A 25,111-nucleotide genomic window follows, 5' to 3' on the forward strand; every position below is an offset into this window, starting at 1 on the left:
GCCATAGCTCTGACTCTGTGGGCCGTGACAGCACCTTCCAGTGAGAGACCGGCCCGAGCATAACAGAAGGCAATGCAGGCAGCAAGCCAGTTAGAAAGCGTCCGTTTAGAGACAGGGCGACCTAAACGGTTAGGGTCGAAAGATAGAAAGAGCTGAGGGGATGAGCGATGAGCCCTGGTGCGATCAAGATAGTAAGCAAGGGCACGCTTACAGTCCAGCGTATGCAGCGCCTGTTCCCCAGGATGAGAGTGGGGTTTGGGAAAAAAGACAGGCAAAACAATGGACTGGTTGAGGTGAAAGTCCGAGACCACCTTGGGAAGGAACTTAGGATGGGTGCGCAGAACCACCTTGTCATGGTGAAAAACAGTGAAAGGTGGGTCGGCAACCAGTGCATGCAGCTCACTAACCCTCCTGGCAGAGGTGATGGCAATGAGGAAAAGCACCTTCCATGTCAGAAATTTGAGTGAAGTAGTGGCAAGAGGCTCAAACGGAGGTTTCATGAGGGCTGACAAAACCACATTCAGGTCCCAGACGACTGGAGGAGGCTTCAGAGGGGGTTTGACATTGAAGAGGCCTCTCATAAACCGGGAAACCAGGGGATGGGCCGTAAGAGGTTTTCCGAGGATAGGCTCATGGAACGCAGTGATGGCACTGAGGTGGACTCTGATGGAGGTAGACTTGAGGCCAGCGTCGGACAGAGAGAGCAAATAGTCCAGTACAGTTTCCACCGCCAATGAGGTGGGATCGTGGTGATGCAGTAGACACCAAGAGGAGAACCTGGTCCACTTCTGATGGTAACATTGGAGGGTGGCCGGTTTCCTGGAGGCATCCAAAATGCGACGGACAGGCTGAGACAGATTCTGTGGAGAGGTCAGCCCGAGAGAAACCAAGCTGTCAGGTGGAGCGAGGACAGATTGGGATGTAGTAGAGACTGATGTTGCTGCGTAAGTAGAGTAGGAAACACAGGAAGAGGAATGGGCTCCCTGGAGCTGAGCTGGAGAAGGAGAGAGAACCAGTGTTGGCGAGGCCACCGAGGCGCGATGAGAATCATGGTGGCATTGTCTCTGCGGAGTTTGAACAACGTCCGCAACATCAAGTTTCAAGTTTATTAAATTATTTGATTAAACGCTTTTCAGAATACAAAGCGTTTTACAAAGAAATAAAATTGGATTTCTTAAAATCACAAATACATCGTAAATAAAAATAATTACTTAAAAATTAAAAAACGAACTGGGGTAACAAACACATGGAACAGTAGGAAAGGAGGGATAAGAAAAAATACAATAAAAAAAAAATAAAAAAAAAGATGAGTTAATCAGATTGGGTTAGAACATAAGGATGATGTGAGAAAAGGATTTGCAAACTTGAAAATCTAAAAAAAAGGGGATATATAATCAGAGTTTAATACAAAACGATAAGATTAGGAATCAACCGAAAAATAAACTTTTAGTTAAAGGCTTCTTTAAAAAGAAAACACTTTAAACTATTTTTGAATTTATTCAAATCTTGTTCAAGTCTTAAATGAAGAGGGAGTGAGTTCCAAATAGTAGGGGCTGTAACCGAAAAAATCAGGTCACGGCGAGTACCGATGATTTTTAAAGAGGGAACATATAGGGACGCTTGTGAGGATGATCTGAGAACTCTTGAGGGGCTGTAAGGAATCAGAAGCCTATCAGAGGAAGTGGAGGGAAGGCATAGAGAAACCGACCCGTCCAGTTGAGCAGGAACGCATCCGGGGTCAGACGATGAGGAGAGTAGAGTCTGGAACAGAAAAGGGGCAGTTGATGGTTGTGAGGAGCTGCAAAGAGTTCCACCTGAGGAGTGCCCCACCGATCGAAGATGGAGTGGAGTGTGGTCGGATCCAGAGTCCACTCGTGAGGTTGAAGGATGCGGCTGAGATTGTCGGCCAGGGAGTTCTGTTCGCCCTGGATGTAGACAGCCTTGAGGAAGAGATTGCGGGCCGTGGCCCAGGTCCAGATGCGGATGGCCTCCTGACAGAGGAGGGGAGAACCGGTGCCGCCTTGCTTGTTTATGTAATACATGGCGACTTGGTTGTCTGTGCACAGGAGAAGAACCTGAGGGTAGAGAAGGTGTTGGAAAGCTTTGAGTGCATAGAACATGGCCCTGAGTTCCAGGAAGTTGATATGATGTTGACGTTCCTGAGGGGTCCAGAGACCCTGTGTGCGAAGTTCTCCCAGGTGGGCTCCCCATGCGTAGGGGGAGACATCCGTGGTGATTACCATGGAGTGAGGGGGTAGATGAAAAAGCAGACCCCTGGAAAGATTGGAGGAGTTCAACCACCATTGAAGAGATCGCTGAAGAGACGATGTCACACAGATGGGATGAGAAAGAAGGTCCGTGGTCTGAGACCATTGGTTGGCTAGAGCCCACTGAGGTGTTCTGAGGTGGAGTCGTGCCAGAGGGAGCACATGGACCGTGGAAGCCATGTGGCCCAGGAGGACCATCATCTGCCGAGCAGGGATGGAGTGATGAAGGAGCACCTGGCGGCAAAGATGGAGCAGGGTCTGTTGACGGTCGGAGGGGAGAAACGCCCTCATCAGAGTGGTGTCGAGAACTGCTCCAATGAACTGAAGTCGCTGTGTGGGAAGCAGATGCGACTTGGGGTAGTTGATCTCGAACCCCAGAAGATGGAGGAAAGAGATGGTGTGTTGAGTGGCTTGTAGCACAAGCGGAGACGTAGGTGCATTCACCAACCAATCATCCAAGTAGGGGAACACCTGGAGGTTGTGAGACCTGAGGAAGGCCGCTACCACAATAAGGCACTTGGTGAATACCTTGGGCGATGATGCGAGGCCAAAGGGTAGCACTTTGTACTGGTAGTGATGGTGCTGTATCTGAAACCTGAGGTAGCGACGTGAAGTCTGGTTGATTGGAATGTGAGTGTAGGCCTCCTTGAGGTCTAGGGAACATAGCCAGTCGTGTTGAGAGAGAAGAGGGTAAAGCGTGGCAAGGGAGAGCATTCTGAACTTTTCCTTGACCAGACACTTGTTGAGGTCCCTGAGATCGAGGATGGGACGTAGGTCTCCTGTCTTCTTGGGTACCAGGAAGTAGCGGGAGCAGAATCCCTGACCCCTTTGGTCTTGGGGGACTTCTTCGATGGCATTGAGAAGAAGGAGGGAGTGAACCTCCTTGAGAAGGAGAAGGGTTTGAGAGGAGTGAGAAGCAGACTCTACGGGAGGATTGTCTGGTGGAAGAGTCTGGAAGTTGAGAGAGTAGCCGTGGCGAATGATGGTAAGGACCCACTGGTCTGACGTGATGATCTCCCAACGGCTGAGAAAAAGTTGCAGGCATCCTCCGATAGGTTGAGGAAGAGGTAACGCTGGTGAGATTCTGGCTATGCCCTGGAGAAAGGAGTCAAAAGGGCTGAGAAGGTTTTGACTGAGGGAGAGGCTTGGCAGGTTGATGAGATTGGGAGCGAGCCTGAGTTTGCTGTTGCTGACGAGGTCGGCGAGGTTGTTGCGGAGGTGGATGAAGAGGTCTGGCTGAGAATCTGCGTTGGTATGAAGACTGCTGTCTATAGGGGCGAGCAGGTGGAGTCTTCTTCTTCGGTTTGATGAGAGTATCCCACCTGGTCTCGTGAGCAGAGAGTTTCTGGGTGGTGGAGTCTAGGGACTCTCCGAAAAGTTCATCACCAAGACAAGGTGCGTTAGCCAGGCGGTCTTGGTGGTTAACGTCGAGGTCGGAAACTCTCAGCCAGGCCAGACGTCTCATGGCAACCGCCATGGCCGAAGCTCGAGAGGTGAGCTCAAAATAATCATAAATAGAGCGCACCATGAATTTGCGGAGTTGGAGCAGACTGGAAATGTGTTGTTGGAAAAGAGGGACCTTACGTTCAGGAAGATACTTTTGTAATGAAGAGAGTTGTTGAACCAGATACTTCGTGTAGAAGGAGAAGTGAAAGATGTAATTATTGGCTCTGTTTGCAAGCATTGAATTTTGATAAAGGCGCTTGCCAAATTTATCCATCGTTTTGCCCTCTCTGCCAGGAGGGGTAGAAGCATAAATACTGGATCCCTGGGTTTTCTTCAAGGTGGATTCGACAAGAAGAGATTCATGGGGTAGTTGGGGTTTGTCAAACCCTGGAATAGGGATGACCCTGTAGAGACTATCCAGTTTTCTAGGGGCCCCCGGTACCGAGAGAGGGTTCTCCCAATTCTTGTAGAAAGTTTCCCGTAAGATGTCGTGGACGGGTAACTTTAGGAATTCTTTGGGGGGTTGCTCGAAGTCCAGGGCATCTAAGAAAGCCTGTGACTTCTTAGAGTCAGATTCCAATGGGATAGAGAGAGCCGCTGACATTTCCCGAAGAAATTTGGTGAACGAGGATTGTTCAGGCTTGGAACCGGTATCGATTGTGGAGGGCTCCTCGTCGGTTGAAGAAGCCTCATCGTCGGTACCGGGTTGGGATTCTTCCCAGAGGTCCGGGTCCCTGACGTCGGTGTGTATAGGACGGGACGGTGGTGTGGATGGTTCTGCGTGGCGAGTCTTAGAGAGAGATTTGCCAGAACGCATGGAGACGGTACCGGGGGAAGAGGAGCGGTGCCGGTCTCGGTCGGCTTGGCGACGGTCCCGATGTCGGAGAGGATTGGCATCAGAGTGTAGTTGCACGAGAGGGTTGATGGGTTTCGCCGCGAGCACCGGCATGGACGTGTTTAATGGTATCGATGGAGTCGACTCCGGTGGTATGGTGCAAGGCTCGGGCCGGTCCGGTACCGGAAGGAGCAGGGCCAATATTGTTGGCAACAGGTGCTGTAGTTGTTGCTGTACCTGCTCCTGTAATTGAGTTTGGAGTATGGCCGCAATGCGGTCGTCCAGAGGAGGCACTGGTACCGCTTTTTTCTTTTTCAGTACCATAGGTGCTGCTCTACACCCCGGCGATGAGGAGGCCGATGACGAGGCACTCACCGAAATCGGGGCGAAGCGTTTATGGGGTCGGCTGGATGCCGGGAGAACCGGTGTCGCCGCCATGGCAGGAGGGTGTTCAAGGGAAGTGGAAGGCTTCTTAGCCGGCTTACCTGACGCCATCGACCCCGAGGAAGGATCAGACGGTGTGGAGGTAGTCGGTGCCGACTTTAGCGGCGCCATCGATGGTGTGGCAGACTCCATGGCAGATCCGGTGCCAAAAAGGATGTTCTGCTGGATCTGCCTATTCTTTAATGTACATTTTTTAAGAGTAGCACAGCGGGTGCAGGTGTCAGCCCGATGCTCTGGACCCAGGCACTGTAAGCACCAATTGTGCGGGTCAGTGAGAGAGATCGGGCGTGCACACCGCTGGCACTTCTTAAAACCCGGCTGAGGGGGCATGAATGGAAACACGGCCTCCGCAAAATCAAACCCGGAGGCCTGTATGTTGGCAACAGGCCCCGCCGGGGCCGGCCAGAAAAATAAAGGAAAAGACAAATTAAAGAATTTTTTTTTTTTTTTTAGACGAAAAAGAAACCCGAAGGGAAAAAGGCAAAAAAGGAAGAAAATTACGCGAGCGGGAAGACAAAGTAGAAAATTTCAACAGCCGTTGAAAGCACATGCGTCTTCTTCGCTCCGCGGAAACGAAGAAACTGGGGACCACGCTCTCCTCCGTCGAGCGGGAAGGCACCCGCGCATGCGCGGTGTGGTCAACTAGAACTTTCTAGTTAAAAGTGTCCGTACCGGGGCTCCGTCGGTGACATCACCCATACGTTAAGAATATGCTGCCTGCTTGTCCTGGGATAATGTGTTGTATTGAGATTGTATTAAAATTATTAAATAAAGAATAAAAAAAAAGGAATCACCGCCAAAGAACTGAAGCTCCTCCAGCAAGTCCAGAACTCCGTGATCCGCCTCCTACATGAACCTGAATTACCATGACCCCCATCTCTCCAGTCCTTCATGCAGAACACTGGCTACCAGTTAACAAATGCAGTGTGTTCAAGGCCCTTATTATAACCTACAAGAGATTCCACCTCATCACCCTTGCCTACATCACATCCAAACTCCAATATACTCTCCCCCGCCCACTGCGCTCTGAGGCCAAGAAACGACTATACATCCCTGCAGGAGATCCCTCCAAATAGAAACAGCTCAGAAACGCTCGTACAGCCACTTCATCCCCCGTCTTTGGAACCAATCGCCTGCCCAGATAAGATCTCAAGAGACTCGTTGATGATCTTCCGGAAAATGCTGAAGACCCATCTCTTCAATTGAACAGTCCTAATGGACAGCCTCCTCCTTGCTCCCCTTCCTTAAACTCCTGCTCCCTCTCTCCCCTCCCTCCTCCTCCCTTTCCACACTCCCCTTGCTCCCCCTCTTCTCACCTGTCTCTCTACGAATGCCTGTAATTTTTGTCCTGTATTTTTATTGTGAATGCCAACTGTAACCTGTTCTGAGCTCCTGGGAGAACGGGATAGAAATATAAATAAACACATTTATTCTTCTTTCAAAGACACTTTTTATTTCTACTTTATTGAAATACACTTTCTAGCAATTATTGAATCTGAAAAGCCTAACTTACTTTGAAATTTTAGAGCTTAAGATACATTTTGTAACAGGTTAATTTCCAAGAAAGAAAAAGTATCAAAGCCAAAATATAAAAAAAATAAAATAAAACCTCTCAAAATACTTGCATACATTCACACAACCAGAGAACATGCTTGAATGCGTCTCTTAGATACTGGATTGCAGAACCCTCAACAGAATACTTCTAAATCTTCCTTCCACAAAAAATCTGCAATACAAACGTGTTTTCCACTCCATGCTCACCTTTCTAGGCGTAAAAACTTGGAATAACCTTACTGAAATATCCAGAACGGAACCTAACCGCACCATATTCTAGAAGAAACTGAAAACTCATCTATTTGACACTTAATCACCTGTATCTTCTCCTCCCCCCTCCACCCCTCTCCCTCCCCCCTCCTCCCCACCTCTTCTCCCACCCGTCCTCCCCCTTCTCCTTCCTTGCCTCCCTCTATAAGTCACTTTGAGCCTACCTAGGTATGAGCAATGCAGAAATAGAAGATTATATTATATTAGACAAACTTTAGATGTGAATTTAAAGGAAGTAAACATATAAAAGGTTTTTCTGTATTTAAGCCACTGTTAGAAGCAGGAAACTGGGGCTACTAGAGTTTTGATCTGTTCTGATGTGGTAATCTGTACTGGTAACATTCTTGTTTTAGAAGTTAATAATAATAATAATAACAACTTTATTTTTCTATACCGCCAACTCCCAAAAAGTTCTAGGCAGTTCACAGAGTAAAAAGGACTGGACATTCAAGTGAAAATACAAAGCACACAGAAAGGCAGTGCAATAGTTCAATAATGAAGAATACAGTAAGAAACTATGACATAGTCATCAATCAAGTAACAAATTTTTTTGAACAAATAGGTCTTAACCAGTTTTCTAAAGGTGCAATAAGATACAGATAGTTGAATCAGATCGTCTAACCATACTTGGTTAGAGCCAAAGAACATTCCCTCTGTGGCTTCATAGTGCTAGCATGGTAGATTTGGTCTAAGTTTTGAGTAAATTTTTGTAGCCTATTCTATTTTTCTGTTTAGTCAGGTGGGAAGCAGAGAGAGAGAGTGAAAGAGGGGAGTTTAGGGAAGGAAAGAGGAAAGAAAGAAGGTGTGGGGCACTGAAGTGCAGAGGTGAGTATAGGGTGGTGATGGGTTTTTGAATGATAAGAGAAGAAATGGGGACAAAATGGGGTTCAGGATACATAGAGGAAGGAAGATGTGGTCAGGTTCAGGGAAGGATGGAAAGAAAAAGGGGTAATGGGCATAGAGGGAAGTTCAGGGTACATAAATGGAAGAGTGAAGGGAAAGAGCTAGAAATTCCCCTGATGCCACCAATATGATCACTAACCTATTTCCATTTGGAAATGCGGGATTTTGAAGGGCACATTGACTGCTTTGAGATCCAGAATTGGTCTCCAGTCTTTGGAGCCTCTTTTTGGCATGATAAAGTATATCAAATATCTGCCAAAGCCCCAAATCTGACTCTGGAATGGGTTCTATGGCTTCCATATCCAGCAATCTCTGAACTGTTGCTGTGACCTTTGCCACCTTTTCTGGTTTCCCTGCTGTAAAGTTCGATGTGGTTAATAAAAATGAACTAAAGGTCGTATATAAACAGTGAGGGTACAAATACAAACAGCAAATACAAGATCAGCATCAGATACAATCACAGTAAATTAATACAAAAAACCCAAGCAAGTAAGCCTGCGATTACAATTAAAGTTATGGATAGTGTTTCCTAAGTACAGGATAGTCTGTAATACATGCCAATGTTTCTTCAATACTTGGACCCATTATAAAAGGGAAGAACACAAGTAAGTCTAGGGTTCCCCTGGTCAACATGTTCATTCTGATGTTCATTTTGATGCAATGTATGATGGTTTAATAAACATCAGAATGAACATGTTGATCAGGGGAACCCTAGACTTACTTGTGTTCTTCCCTTTTATAATGGGTCCAAGTATTTGATAACATGCACGAAGAAACATTGGCATGTATTAAAGACTATCCCTGATTTATTTGAGGAATTTCCTTTAATAGCCTATAGCCGAAGCAACAACCTTGGAGAACGTTTAGCACGTCACAGATATAGTACAGGCGCTGTTGAAAATCAGGGAGACATGGGACATACAAAATGCCAAAGTTGTTAGTGGTGTGACATTACTATTGAAGGAAACAGGTGGCAACCCCCTAATAGGGATATGGTCATAACAGCGAAAACTCGGACCACTTGTAAGTCCCATAATGTCATATATGCCTTATTATGTCCTTGTGACCTTATTTATGTAGGTAGGACAGGACGCTCAATGAATGTGAGGTTAAATGAACATAAGTCTAGGATTCTGAATGAAGTACGGGAAGCCCTGTTAACACAACATTGGCTTTTACATGCTTATAAAATAGGTGATTTACGTTGGCGGATCATTGACCATATATCAGAAGGGTGGGAGGGAGGAAATTATAAACAGAGATTGAATTTTGTTGAGCAAAAGTGGATATATACTTTAAATACGGTAGAACCGGGAGGACTGAACCAGGAAATCGAGTGGATGTCCCTGGTGTAAGTCTTGATTTGCTGCCAGTTCTGTGACGTCAGTGGAGAGGAGGTATTTAAAAAGTAACAAAAAACGCCACGGCCATCTTATCTCAATAAGCTGTATGTAGATCGGGATGGTGCTACTAAGTTTGAAAAGGGGTAAGGGTTTATTATATGTTTCTAAACCTGGTTACTTCTATAAGGGGTATATATTTAAAATTGAAATTAAATGTTAGAGTTTAATTACTTTTTCATGTTTCTAGAGGACTTTTCTTGAAACAGCCAGAAGGCGAAACATGTCGAATGACAGGTCCCTTCCCGATGAAACTATGAGACAAGACTGACTTAAGATAAGTCAATTAAGTTATACTACTTTAGGAATTAAGTTATTTGTGATATTAAAAATAGCACTGAGCACTTTAAATAAGGAAAAAACATGAGAAAAATATACATAATGGGGCTAATGAGGAAGCAATTGCCATAAGTTTGATTGGTGACCATAGAAATGCATGGCACCTAATGGCTAGTTTGAGGCCTTAAGAAAAGTAAAAAAACTAAAAAGTTAAAATGAGTGGGAATGACATTGAAACAATTTTGGACTGATCATATTTTCAATGTCTTACATCTGACTGCGGGTGATACAATATAGACTTACAGCATTACACCAAAATAAAATGGACTTTGTAAGCAAACATGGACTTACTTTCTAGAATCAATGTAAAGGGGGATGGTTTGATAAGAAAAAATGGTAGTGAAGAAAGAGAGAGCAAAGAGTTGTATGTAATTAGGTTAGATATGTTGCCTACTGTTTGTATTGGTTGGGAAGAGATTTGAGAGGACAGGGGAGGGGGGTATATGAACCAGAAAATGTAAACCATTGCATTTTGGTTCTGTATAGGGAAAGACAATGAAGGAACAATGTGTATCTGATGATCACTGGTCTTGTTATACAAATAAAAAATGTAAAAAAACAACACCCCTCCCCACACACACTCCCCACACACACACATCCATGCACACAGTTGTGGTTTTTTTTTGTTTGTTTTAATTCAGATCCATGCATATCACAAATACACATTGATCACCATAAGGCTTCTTTCCCTTTGGAATATAGGCCAAAAAAGGGATGAAAGAAGCAATAGAAACAAAAATTAAAAAACAGCAAAAAAATTAAAAGAACATAGTTATCAACTGCTTAAAATAAACCAAGATCCAGTGTCGTTGCGAATAAAGGAGGAGCAGGAGGTGTTTTCAGTGCCTCCTGCTCCCAACTTTAAGTTACGGGATATGGGGGCCTGGAGGGAACATCCCTCCTGCTTTTTTCTTTTGGGGGGAGAGGAGGGGGGAGGTTTTTCCAGGCAGGAGGGAGTGGGCATCCCTCCTGCCACCTTTTGGGGGTTTGGGGGGGGGGACGGTGGCTCAAGGGTGCTTTTATAATCTTGACTCAGCTGTATGTCTAAGGCTTGGGTTTCCTGTCTTCTTGCAAATCTTTACTTGAATGGTCTACCAATAAAACTCCTTCTTCCCATGAAGCTCGCGACTTCCTAATCTAGATTTAAACCACCTCATTTCTCTTGACTCTTTTCTCCTCCCATTTAAGTATCTTGCAAGTCTGCTAGTTCCTGCTTGCCTGTATTTAAACTGTAGGATATATTTAAACTGTGGGATAAATACAAAGGATGCCAAGTGACAAAAAAATATGTAGAAACTAAGCACCAAGTAACTTGCATGGAACCACAGTTATAGCCCCAAACAGTAGGTAAGCATTGAAGTTAACCTGCAGACAGTGGCAATTACAGCCCTAAAAGGCAATGGAATGAGTCTATTGGATCTACAAAAAAATTATAGTACCATGAGTATCCAGCAGTGGAAGAACTTTGAAAGAATGAGTGAAGGGCACAGAGAAAGGGAGTAGGTGCCCATCTAGTTTTTTATGTACATCTACTCAGAAGTGGACGAATCTTATGGTTTTTTTTGGTAGGACAGGGGTTGTTTTGTGTCGTTACGTCAAATGCTGAAGAGTTACGGTATATGTTAAGCATTGTTGGATATCCCAAAGCTCTGATTTTGGAGTGTACTGTTTTGCTTCTGTTTTGGTGTTTTGTTATAATTCACACTGTATTTTGCTTTTCTTATAATAAAAATTTATTACAAAAATAAAAAAGAAGTGGACAAATCTTTGGTGGCCAGACAGGATGGGTCATTTTATTTCAAAAAAGTTTTTATATAAACTAATACTGAACATCACTTGGCACTCATTTTTTGTTTTGTGCCCCAGAACCCCTTCACCACCGCCCAACAACAAACAATGAGGATAGGTCATTTTAGTATGTTACTATGCTCTCCTTGTCCTTGTGGATTTTGTTTATCTTCCAAACCATTGCCCAGTCCTCCGTTGTCATCCAAATCCATACTTGCTCCCCAGCCCGTCAGTAACATTCTGGCAGGTGCTGATTTACAACAATTGTTCTAATTCATCCTCACCGTAAGTAGGGGTCTCACAAGGCACCATTCTAGATCTGTTTTGAATGTATCCAGTTTTATAGCCATTCTGCCTGCTCTTTTGCCAACACATAATTCTCTCTCTTTCACCTACATCTTATTCTAGATAGATTGGCTGTCACGAGTAAACTTGCAATTCCCACTGCTGAACCCTTCTGAAGTTTAAGTCCTTTACTTTCCTACACCTGGCCATGTGCCCCACCCTACCTTACAGTTTTATATCAACTACATACTTTATCTTTATCAGAGTGCTAAGAGTCCTGGGCTGAATAGTGATGTAACACTGATATTCATCTTCTGCTGTTTCCTTCATCAGTTTTGTTTCTCCACTTGACACCTAACACTTTCTCTTACATTCTGGATTATTCTCTCAGATTACTTGTTGGTCTTCTGGAGTCCACACATTGGCCTTTCTGGGCCCTGTAGCACCGATTCTATTCAGCTATTACTTGGTGGCTTTGCTGGCTTCACTGCTTTCCTGTTACCATTTGCACCACATTCAAATGCAAATGTATTTATAATCTTGTTACACTCCTGCCAGATTGTCCTCTCTTGTTCCCCTCGATCTCAGAGCTAGATACACTAAACAGTGTCAGTAAGACTGCGTGGGTCCGCTCTGATCTGATTTTTGGCTGATTCCAAAAGAGCTATTGATGCACAAAAAAGTTTGCATGCAAATGATTTGAGCGGAGGTTCATCATAATCCCTGTCTGATCCTGCTGATGAATTGCTGTGAGAGCGACTTTCACACATGCCCAGAGCCAGCAGGGGAAACCAGAACAGCTTAGAGGAAGGGGAAGCCCCGAGGCAGCCTCCTGCAACTCAGCTGTTCGGGGAAGGAAACCTTTTTTTTTCCTTTTTTAATCGACATAGATGTTATACATGTGCTACAATATACAATATCTGTCCCATTTAAAAAAAAAAAAGGGAAAAAAACCTCCCCCCTGCCGATGATGGCCCTTCCCAACATCCCCCCTGATGAACTGGCACTGGGGACCGACCTCCCTCCTCATGCCAATGAAAATCAGCGGGAGGGAGGCCCACTCCCTTCTGCCATGCCAACTCCCACCCCCCACGACACAGAGAGAGGAGCCTAAGTCTAAGCCAATCAGACATTATACTTAGTAGGGATGGGCGGACCCGCTATGCCTAAGGCCTGATTGGTCCAGGCTTCTAGAGCCTGGGCCAATCAGGCCTTAGGCTTCGGCGGGATGAGCCAGGAAGGGGCAGGCCCGCCTCATTTCGACGAGGCGTGCCTGCTTGCTCGACGTGCAAGACCCATCTGTAAGAACAGGTTTGGTGGAGTGGGGGTTGTTAGCGCCGGGAGGGGGGAGGTGCGTCTTCGGGCAGGAGGGATTGGGCACCCTCCTGCCAGCGACCGATATTGTCGGGGGGGGGGGGGAGAGATCGGTAATGTCGGGGGGGGGGGGGCGGTCGGTAGTGTCGGGGGTGGGGCGGTTGGTAGTGCCGGGAGGGTGCGTCTTCGGGCAGGAGGGATTGGGCACCCTCCTGCCAGCGACCGATATTGTCTAAAATCGGGACACACTTTTAGAGAATCAGGCCCTGAGTGTCCAGAATTTTAGCTAATGATCTAATCATTCTAAATTTAAAGAAGCAAATTTTTACTACTGCACTAATTTGGGACCTGTAAGAAAGTTTACTGTCGATTATTATTCCTAAGATTTTGACTGAATCGACAGTGAAAATAGGGATTCCATTAATGAAGACAGGGCTACAAGTTGAATATTGTTTTTCCAAGGAAAGAGAAGACAATAAGTTTTGGAGATGCTGAGCAAGAGCATGTTTTCACAAAGCCAATCATTAATCTTATCTAATTTTGTGTTGAGAAGATTGATGTTCATGAGGTCTGACGTGTCAATGGGGTAGATGAGCTGAATGTCATCAGCAAAAGCACTGAGACCAATGGATTGACATAGTGTTAGTAAAGGGGCCAGATACATGTTAAAGAGAATGGGGGACAGTATAGATCCCTGAGGAATCCCAAAGTTGTTTTTGAATGGTGAAGATGTGGTATTATTGAATGAGACAGTAGAGTTGCGATAAGAGAAATATGACTTGAACCATTCAAGGATTTGTTTGGAGAAGTCCACTGCAGCTAATCTTTGAAGTAGGAGTTGATGATCTATTGTATCAAAGGCGCAGAAAGATCCAAGGAGACAAAAATGACTGTATATTGTATAGTTGTTGTTAAACCTAATAGAGCGTGTTCCATGGAATGAATTTTTGCAAAACCTGGTCTGATTAGGGTGAAGGATTTGAGTTTTATCAACAAAATCTGAGATTTGATTAAATCACATTTTTTGGATTGCTAAAACCCATTGCTTTTTTGTGCATCACTAAGCAATGCTAGTGCATCAAATGCTCAGCTAGTTTGTGTTTTATATTAAATAGCTAATTTGCATTGCCAGATCGGAAAATAGGCAATTGAGGGGAAAAACATGTGGTGAGCCATTTTATGCATCGGGTCAGCAAATGTGATTGTTGCTAAAGCAGTCAAAACTAGTTCAGCAGCGATCGCTGACTTTAGTGCATCTAGCTCTCAGCCTTTTGCTCCATCTTCCCCCAATTTCTTTCTTCAGGGAGTTCAGACTACCCTCAGTATATCTGTATCACTTGTTCTTGAGATACAAAACAATATATTAAAGGGAAAATATCTGGTATAGCTGAAACAGACAGCAACATGAGGATAGGAGCTGTTTAGATTTTCAGTACCTACCTGTGACCCCTGAAAGCATACACTGGTTCAACATCAAGAGCAGCATTCCTAGAGAAAAAGAGAGTCTTACATAATGCCAATTCCAACTTGCTCCATTGATATCTCCCCAGAACAAGTGCTACGTGCAGCCTCCCTTAACCCTTCCCTCCCAAGAAAAACAATACATAAATCATTCCCACCCCTACACACACATTACAAACATACATTTTTGCCTTTCAGAAAAAAAAACCAGCTTTGCACACACCCTGTCACACTATGAACCATCACTCCAAAAATCAAAGAAAATACTGGCAAATCTACTTTCCCTTCCAAACACTGGGTGTACCTTCCTCTGAGCCAAACAGCCCAACTGCTTCAAAATCCAATCTCACTCCCTTTTCAATACATTATTTTTAAAAAATAAGATAATTTGGGGGGGGAGGATTTTGATAATTATACAAGTATTAATATGGTTTTAAAAACCCAGGGTTTAAAACAAATCTGCATTTCATGCAAACTACCTTAAGAATCAAAGATGTAGTACGTTAGAAACAAGCAGAATTTAGGAGTCCACAACATCTTGTTTCCTCTATGAAAGCAAATTTAATTACCAAACCTTTTAAGTAAATTCTTATATAAAGAGATTAGGTTTTTATCTTGCTAATGTCTTTTCTAGTAGATAGGTGTGTCATTCTGGTTGATAAGGTATTCTCCCCATGCTCGTAAGCTGTGCAGAAGGAATCCACTCCAGGTTTTTGATTCCTCCTCCTTCACCAGAGGGCTCTGCTGCCCATTCAGTCTGTACAAAAGCAGGCAATAGCCTAATATAGGAACACATAAGAAGGAGGGGGTGGGGAGACCCCGAAATACAGTGCTGTTCTGCTCTGAAAACATAACAAACATGTTAAAGATTACAGTGGAATAACCACAAAGATCAGAAACATTTATGGAGTTCAAACATTCCCCAAGAATTATAGCAATTCATCAATGTTCTCTCTAAGCCACATGTGTCAAACATAAGGCCCATGGGCTGAATCCGGCCCACCTGGCTGTTTTATGCAGCCTGAAGTGTGATGTGGTGTTTTCCTCATTGCTGCCCCTGTCTTCTGGCCGGCTCCCTCCTCATCACTGCTGCAGTGTGCACAAAGCCGCAGGTGGCGGCTCCTCATGCCTCATCCGAAAGCCTTCCCTCTGACGTTGGAACTTCAGAGAGAAGGCTTCTGGTTCAGGCGCAAGAAATGCAAAGGAGCCACTGCCCGCAGTTTTGTGCACAGAAATGAATGCGGCAGTGAGGAGGAAGAAGCCAGCCAGAAGGTAAATACCCACCAGAGGGAGGCACCTAGTTGAAGCACAGAATGGAGGGAGAGGGGCGTGTTGGGACTCGAGAAAGAGAGAGAACAAACTTCGGACAAATGATAGAATGGAAGGAGGGAGAGCCATAGAATGGAAGGAGGCAGAGTGAGGGAAAGTGATGCTGAGGTGAGGGAAGGAATATAAAGGGAGAATTGGATGTCAGAGAGGGAAAGAAAGATGGTGCACATGAGGAGATGAATAAAGAGGAGAATTGTTGGGCAGAGAGAGGGAGGGAGAGAGAATTATTGGACATGGTGGTGGGAGAAGAGTGAGGTAGAGATGCATGGGGAAGAGAGAGATGTCAGACCACTGGAATGGGAAGGAGAGAGAGATACTAGATACTAGGGAGGAGAGAGAGAGATGCCAGAGAGAGGGGAGAAGAGAGAGAGAGATACTAGAGAGGGGAGAAGAGAGAGAGAGATGCCAGACCGCAGAAAGGAGAGAAGAGAGATATGTTAGACCTCGGTATGATGAAAGGAAGGAGAGAGAGATGCCAGACCATGGGAGAGAAGAGAGATTCCAAACTATGAGAGGGAGAGGAGAAGAATGCCAGACCATATGAGGGGGGAAGGGGGAAGATAGAGTTGTCTCACCATGGGAGAGGGATGAGATGGTGCACAGGGATGGAGGTGAAGGAGAGACAGAGGGAGGAAATGGTGCACAGCAATGGGTATGGCAGGGAAGAAATAAGAAGAAATGCTTCTTATGGATAGATGGGAATAGGGAAGAAAGAGGGAGGAGATGGTACACTTGGATAGATGGGAAGGGAAAACATGGAAAAGTAGATAGGTTTTGAGAAGAAAGTTGAATGATAAAAGTTAATGCTAAAGATGAATGTATATTTGATCCAAACAGACCGGGGATTTTAAATTACAGTCCACTTGAGGGGGCAATACTTTCAAAATAGAACAAAACACAAAAAAACCCTCTCATCAATACTGGGCAAGTTTCTCAAATAGTATCTTCATATAACATTTAAAGGCTTTTAAATATTTAAATGTGCTCATAAGCTCTTCAGCAAGGCGCCACAACAGCGCCTGGAAAGGTGCTTGAATTTTAATCATGACACATTGCAAGGAGCAACAATGGCAAATGTTATGGCTCTACAAAAGTTGTTTAACAGTAGACCACTTATCAGATAAGCACTGAACCTGACTGGTGAGCCCAAAAAGATAGTCAGACAGTTGGAACTCATTAAAAACCTCTAGTAACGTAGGACTCTTCTCGCACCCAACTTTTTCAGAATCCAGTCCTTCTTCATTGTTCCTGTGGGCTGGAATGCCAGCAATCTTACTTCTTGATTGGCATGGAAGGCCAAAACAACCTTTGGCAAAAGGACGGAAACGGGCACATGGAGATCCATTTCTCCTTGATCTTGAGGAAGAGCTCTCTGCATGAAAGTGCTTAGAGCTCGAGACCCTTCTCACTGACATAATGGCCCTGAGAAAAACCATCTTTATGATAAGATCCATCAAGGACACTTCCCCAAGAAGCTCCTACAGAGCCTGACTGAGACCAAGTAAGACCATGTTAAGGTTCCAGGAAAGAAACCTATGTTCCACTGGTGGTTTGAGCCTTAGCACCCCTTTCAGGAATCTGGCTATGTTCAGATGAAATGCCAGGGAAGCTTTATGTTCTCGGGCCCTGAAACAGGAAAATCTCGCCACTTGGACCCAGAGTGACACCATTGCAAGATCCTTAACAAGGTCTGCTTGCAAGAAAGCTAACATCACCGAGATTGGAGTTGAGAAAGGCTTCACCTTCTCCTTAATACACCAATGCTGAAATGTCTCCCAGCTTTAGCGTGAGCAGAAACCATTGCAGGTTTGTTGGTTATAAGGAGAGGAACATTAACTACCTCTGAACATCCTTTGTGTGCTAACGCTGCACGCACAAGAGCCATGCCATAAGAGCAAAGCAATCTGGATCTTCTATGACCAATGGCCCCTGAGAGAGAAGGTCTGGCTGTACCTGCAGTCTGAGACCTGTGCACATCCGCAGATGTACGAGGCCCGCACACCACGGTCTGTGGGACCAATCTGGTGCCATGAGGATGACTCTCTCTAAATGGTTTGAAATTCTGTGGAGCATCTGCACTATCAGGAGCCACAGAGGAAACGCATATAAGAGTTGGCTCTTTGGCCACGACTGGACATGAGCGTCCATGCCAGCACTTCCTGGTTCAGACCTTCAACCGAAGAAGCGATCTGCCTTCTTGTTTCGTACTGTAGCCATCAAATCGAATGTTGGGCAAGCCCAGCGATGAATAATGGATGGCAAGGATTTGGCAGATAACTCCTCTTCTCTTGGATCTAGCGTCTGCCTGCTGAGGTAACCAGCTTGAACATTGTCCACTCCCGCTATATGCGCCGCCGAAAGAGCCTGAATGTGTAGCTGGCAAATGCGCTTCAACGTGGACAAATGCAAGGTCATGCATATAGGGAAAAAGAACCCGTTGTTCAGCTACAAATTGGGGGGGGGTATTGTTGGGAGACAGCAGACTCGAGAGAGACTTGGGTGTGTTGGTGGATGCATCACTGAAGCCATCTGCACAGTGCGCAGCAGCCTCGAAAAAAGCCAACAGGATGCTGGGCATCATAAAGAAGGGCATAACAACCAGAACACGGGAAGTCATCATGCCATTGTATCGAGCGATGGTGCGTCCGCATCTGGAATACTGCGTTTAGTATTGGTCGCCACACCTCAAGAAGGACATGGCGGTACTTGAGAGAGTCCAAAGGAGAGCAACGAGAATGGTAAGAGGGCTGGAACACTGCTCATACGCCGAGAGGCTGGAAAGGCTGGGGCTCTTCTCTCTGGAGAAAAGGAGGCTCAAGGGAGATATGATAGAGACCTTCAAGATCATGAGGGGCATAGAGAGGGTGGATAGGGACAGATTCTTCAGACTAAAGGGGACAGCAAATACAAGGGGGCATTCTGAGAAACTGAAGGGAGATAGGTTCAAAACAAATGCAAGGAAGTTTTTTTTCACCCAGAGGGTCGTGGACACTTGGAATGCACTACCAGAGGAAGTGATCAAGCAGAGTACGGTCCAAGGATTCAAACAGGGATTGGACAGATTCCTGACGGATAAAGGGATCGTGGGATACTGAGGGAGGAGCTGGGATGTAACACAAGTATAGAATGTTAACCAGGTAATGAGTATAAACCAACCAGGTCGTGCATGTGCAAGACTGGAGGGCTAGGACTTCGATAGGAAGGCAGGACTTAAACGAGATACCAAGGTGGCAAGGGAGCCCCTTCTAGTGATTCAGACAGGTCGTGACCTGTTTGGGCCGCCGCGGGAGCGGACTGCTGGGCAGGATGGACCCTATGGTCTGACCGGCAGAGGCACTGCTTATGTTCTTATGCTTATGTTCTTATGTTCTTTGCCCACCGGCACAATAAGCAGGCCTCCAGACTCAGCAGTGTACCCTTGGTGATTGACATACACAACTGCTATAGCATGGTCTGAGAAAACTCAAGACTGCCTGACCATCCAGCCTCTTTTTCAGCTGCCGCAATGCCAAACAAATGGCCCAAAGCTTGACCACTTCCTCTGAAAGGTTGACCAATGCCCCTGGACTGGACATCCATTGCAGTGAGCTCCCCAGCAGAACAGGCTGGGAACCGTGGTCACAATCATCCACAAAGTTATTCTTAGAGGCATGCCTCATGACAACATCTGTGGACTGAGCCACCAGATCATATTGGCATGGAATTCCAGAGTCCATGGCAGAGTCAGCTGCAGGGAGACCAATTGTGGAGACCACCATGATAGCAGCGCATTCTGGAGAGATAACATGGGAGTCTTCACCACGGGGCTATATCTATAGTGGTTGCCATAGCTCCTAGCACCTTGTGCTATGTAGACAGAGCTAGCTTGACCATCGTGTTCATTATCTGGATAGAAAGCTTCTATCTGCGTGCTTCTGGAAGACAGACACAACCTGGAATACTTCCAAGTATTCCAGAGACTGGGATTGGACCAGTTGGCTCCTTTGAAAATTCACTATCCAACCCAGGCTCCGCAGAACTCAGACTATATAGGTCATTGTTCTCCTTCTGAGAATGACTGAGCCCTGATCAGCCAGTCCCATCCAGGTATGAAGGCACTTGCAAACCTGTCCTTCAGAGATACACAGCTACCAATACTATCACCATATGGTGCGCTGTTGTCAAACCAAAGGGGAGTGCCAAGAACTGGTAAAGAATCTACAGGACATGAAATCTCAGGAACTTTCCATGCTCCAGAAAGATGGAAATATGAAGGAAGGTCCCCGTTAAATCTAAAAAAGCCAGAAATTTCCCAAGCGCAACCGCTGCAATGATTGACCACACTGTTTCCATACTAAAGCATGGAACTTTCAGCACCAAATTGATGTGCATGAGATCCAGAATGAGTTTCTAATCCTCTGAGCCTTTCTTGGGCACTATAAAGTATATGGAGTATCTGCCCCAGCCTGACTCCTCTGGTGGCACAAAGTTTATGGACTGAATCTCCACCTGTCTTTGGACTGTGTTGAGATCCAGCAGCCTTCTCCGGGCGTCCTGCCAGAAAGAACACAAACCAGTCTGCTAAGGGATGGGTGAATTCGAGCTTATAACTGCTCCAAATGATCTCCAGCACCCAACAGTCTGACAAGATCTATGCCCAGGCTTCTGCATACTATAAGAGCCATCCCTCCATCTTCAGGGAAACAGCTCTAAACTTGCATTATCATGTTTCTTGGAGGCTGAAGCAGGACAAGAACTGAATGCTTGGCTCTACCTAGGTACTGAAAATCTCTTGTCTTGATCCCTGACGAGATTTCTGAGATGAGATTCTTCTTAAGTACTGTCAAAAGCATCTGGAGCCACAAAAATTAGACCGTCTGAAGCCTCTTGAGGTTTGCAGTCTGCTGTCAGGTAGACTACAGCCAGTGATCTGCTACACTGATCATAAGATCGTCCAGCCCCTTTCCAGACAACATTCGTTCCTTGAAAGGAAGTCTGCTGAATGTAGCCTTGGAGGTGGAATCTCCCACCTATTGCCTGATGCAGAGCAGTCTTCGGGCTGAGACAGAATAAGTTGAGATGTTGCTCGTGACCCTGATAATGTCATAGAGAGCATCAGACATAAGAATATAAGAATTGCCGCTGCTGGGTCAGACCAGTGATCTATCGTGCTCAGCAGTCCACTCACGCAGCAGCCCTTAAATCAAAAACCAGTGCCCTATTTGAGTCTAGCTTTACCTGCATATGTTCTGGTTCAGCAGGAACTTATCTAACCTTTTCTTGAATCCCTGGAGGGTGATTTCCCCTAAACAGTTTCTGGAAGAGCATTCCAGATTTCTATCATTCTCTGGGTGAAGAAGAACTTCCTAACATTTGTACGGAATCTAGCCCCTTTTTACTTTAGAGAGTGCCCTCTCGTTTTCTCCACCTCAGAGAGGGTGAACAATCTCTCTTTCTCTACTAAGTCTATTCCCTTCAATATCTTGAATGTTTCGATCATGTCCTCTCTCAGTCTCCTCTTTTCAAGGAAGAAGAGGCCCAGTTTCTCTAGCCTCTCATTGTACGGCAACTCCTCCAGTCCCTCAACCATTTTTGTCGCTCTTCTCTGGACCCTTTCAAGTAATGCTATGTCCTTTTTCATGTACGGCGACCAGTGTTGGACGCAGTATTCCAGGTGGGGGCACACCATGGCCCGGTACAGCGGCATGATAACCTTCTCCGATCTGTTTGTGATCCCCTTCTTAATCATTCCTAGCATTCTTTTCGCCCTTTTTGCCGCGTTGACTTGTCTACAAGTACTCCCAAGTCTCTTTCCTGGGGGCTCTCTCCAAGTACAACACCGGACAGCCTGTATTCATGCATATGTTTTTTGTTACCGACATGCATCACCTTGCACTTATCCATGTTGAACCGCATTTGCCATTTCATGGCTCATTCCTCCAGTGTGTTTATGTCTCGTTGTATGTCTTCGCAATCCTTCTGTGTCCTCACTACTCTGAACAACTTTGTATCATCCACAAATTTAATCACCTCACTTATAGTACCAATTTCCAGGTTGTTTAAAAATATGTTGAAGAGCATGGGCCCAAGCACCGAACCCTTGGGCACTCCACTCATGACGCTTTTTCAGTCCGAGTATTGTCCATTTATCCTCACTCTCTGTTTCCCATCTGCCAACCAGTTTTTAATCCACGTGAGTATATCACCTTCGATTCCATAGCTCGCAATTTTTCGAAGTAGACGTTCATGCGGGACCTTGTCGAACGCCTTTTGAAAATCCAGATATACAATGTCGACCGGGTTATCCTTGTCTATCTGCCGGTTTACTCCCTCAAAGAAGTGCAAGATCTTCCTTTGTTGAAGGCGAGCTGGCTGGTCCTCATCAGATTGTGTCCGTCAAGGTGATCAATGTTGTGGTCCTTTATTAGCACCTCCAACATCTTTCTTGGTAGTGAAGTCAGACTCACTAGTCTGTGGTTTCCCGGATCTCCCCTCAAACCTTTCTTGAATATCGGTGTAACATTCGCCACTTTCCAGTCTTCCGGAATCCTGAAGAAGCCACATAAACTATTCCTGATAATAAAAACTGGGAAAAAGTTTTGCCCCGCTGCAGGGTAAGCCCACGCAACCTGTAATAACAGGCTCATGCCACAAAAGAGGCCACTGCACCCACTTTGATTCCCAAGACCAACGCTCTGAACTCTGCGATCCTGTATACCCTTTAATACCCACCTCCTTCATTTGGCAGGTAAGTGCATTTAGTTAGGTGTGCAACTAAGGAATCCATCTTAGGCTGAGGTAACCTCTGCTGACACACCTGTGTCAAGAATACAGCCCAGCCACTGCAGTGGCTATCTTCAGGAACATAAGCAGTGCTTCTGCTGGGTCAGACCAGAGGTCCATCTTGCCCAGCAGTCCGCTCACGCGGCGGCCCATCAGGTCCAGACCTGTACGTAACCCTCTATCTATACCCTTCTATCCCCCTTTCCTTCAGAAAGTTGTCCAATCCCTTCTTGAACTCCAATACTGTACCCTGTCCTATCACAACCTCTGGAAGCGCATTCCAGGTGTCCACCACCCGTTGGGTGAAGAAGAACTTCCTAGAATTGGTTCTGAAATCTATCCCCTTTTAATTTTTCCAAATGCCCTCTCGTTCTTGTAGTTTTCGAAAGTTTGAAGAATCTGTCCCTCTCCACTTTCTCTATGTCCTTCATGATCTTATAAGTCTCAATCATATCCCCTCTAAATTTCTGCTTCTCCAGGGAAAAGAGACCCAGTTTCTCCAGTCTTTCAGAGTATGAAAGGTTTTCCATAACTTTAATCAAACATGTCGCTCTCTTCTGAACCCTCTCGAGTATCGCCATATCCTTCTTTAGGTACGGCGACCAATATTGGACGCAATACTCCAGATGCGGGCGCACCATTGCCTGATACAACGGCAGGATAACTTCTTTCATTCTGGTTGTAATACCCTTCTTGATTATATCTAGCATTCTATTTGCTTTCTTAGCGGCCGCTGTGCACTGTGCCGACGGCTTCATTGTCTTGTCCACTAATACCCCCAAGTCCCTCTCTTGGGTACTCTCACTCAATAAAAGCCCTCCCATCGTGTAGCTGTACCTCAGGTTTCTGTTTCCCACATGCAAGACCTTACATTTCTCTACATTGAACTTCATCTGCCATCTCGTCACCCAATCCCCTAGTTTGTTCAGGTCCCTTTGTAAATCTTCACATTCCTCTTTAGTCCTAGCCCCATTAAATAGTTTGGTGTTGTCTGCAAATTTTTATTATTTCGCTCTTCGTCCTTGTTTCTAGATCATTTATGAATACATTGAATAGCAGTGGTCCAAGCACTGAACCCAGAGGTACACCACTCGTGACCCTCCTCCAGTCCAAGTAGTGGCCCTTCACTCCTACCCTCTGCTTCCTACCCGCCAACCAATTCCTGATCCATCTGTGTACATCTCCTTCCACCGCATGGTTCTTCAGTTTCCGAAGTAGGCGTTCATGGGGTACCTTGTCAAAGGCTTTTTGGAAGTCTAAGTATACGATGTCTATGGGATCCCCTTTATCCATCCGTTTGTTAATTCCTTTAAAGAAGTGGAATAAGTTCGTCAGGCACGATCTTCCCACTGCTCTGTGACTATTACTTCGTATATCACTCTACTGAGGATAGAGCATGGAGCTGGGAGTGCAGCTGTAACTCTCACAGGGAGTCAGTAATGGGCACCACTGTATCTTGCATACTTGCTCCTGCTTATGAACCCGTTTCTTCCAGCAGGGAGAACTCGCTCTGCGACAGCAAAGGCATACAGATAAACCCTTTGTCCTCCAAGTCTTTGTCCAAATGGTCCACCGGATCCTGGCCAGCCTCCAATACTGAGACAGGTGCGTTCCAAAAGACCAAAACCACTTGTGCACTCCTGGTTCGCTGCCAGACCTTCCATAGGAATCTCAGCCATCCAAAGAATTTCTCTATATCATCTTGACAAATTCAGGAGAGAATGCTATATTAAGCAGTGCCGAGTCTCCTCTAGGTGACTCCATCTTGCATCTCTTGGGTTCTGCGGCTTCCACGCTCCTACATTTAGGTAAGTTGGTGTTCAAGAGCTCTAAAAAGGATTTTCTCTCGGAAGACAGGCCCACCAATGTCTTCTCAGCCCTAGAGACCTGAGGGGAGGCTAAGCCCATATCTCCTGCATCCTTTCATGCACCATGTCACACGTGGCACAACGGAGCTCTTCCAGCATCCATCCAGCACAAGTTTGGCATGAATTAGGGGTAAGAGCCTGGGTATCCTTCCCTACCAATTTTGAGAAAAAAACAAGGTGATTTGAAGGTTCTGGAGAACTTTGAAAACAGGAAATCCAAGATGGCCACTACAGCAATGTTTTGGCACCAAAAACGGCCCTATAACGGTTTAGCAGAAAACAACATAGAAAATATGATTTTATAGGTGGAGGACTCTATAGGAAGTGGCATAAACCTTTAAAAACAGGATTTCAGAACCCCTCCTGCCAATTTTGCCAAAGGCTGTAACAGTCATAACTCATTATGACTTGTGTTGAGGATGTGCTGCAGCCTGCCTCAGCTCTTTTTTTAAAAGAAATCATTGCCTCACTGGAACTGTCCTCCAAAGCTTTGGGCTGCAAGTCTGCCTGTCCTCGACCCCCATGGACTTACTCACGCAAAAGAGAAGAAAAACGCAGCTGGCATCCTGAAGAGCCCCTCTGAGCCTCCCGCCGGTGTATAACAGCCTGTGCTCAAGCCTCTGCGACCCAGTAGGCGAGCCAAGCTCCACAATAGTTTCTACAGGCTGGCCAACAGGTACCACAGAGGGATTGGTCTGTCAGCTGCAGATCTCAAATCTGCTTCTTCTCAATTCAGAGCTTTCCCCTTGACCTGGAAATCTCTGGAGCACTGAAAACCAATGAAACCCCTGAAAAAACACTAAAAATAATAAAAAAATATACAGAGCAGATCAGAAAGACTCCTTC

General features: G+C 45.6%; 1 protein-coding gene across 1 annotated transcript in view; it reads right to left on the reverse strand.

The window, feature by feature from the left end:
• The window catches only part of STRN4 (striatin 4), a 182,958-nt gene that overhangs the window by 63,057 nt on the left and 94,790 nt on the right, over positions 1-25,111 (reverse strand). The window contains exon 11 of the mRNA XM_033953901.1: positions 14,286-14,333. Within this exon, the coding sequence (XP_033809792.1) occupies positions 14,286-14,333 (48 nt within the window). The remainder of the gene's footprint in view (positions 1-14,285; positions 14,334-25,111) is intronic.

Source organism: Geotrypetes seraphini, chromosome 8 (assembly GCF_902459505.1).
Source record: "Geotrypetes seraphini chromosome 8, aGeoSer1.1, whole genome shotgun sequence".
Classification (NCBI taxonomy): domain Eukaryota; kingdom Metazoa; phylum Chordata; class Amphibia; order Gymnophiona; family Dermophiidae; genus Geotrypetes; species Geotrypetes seraphini.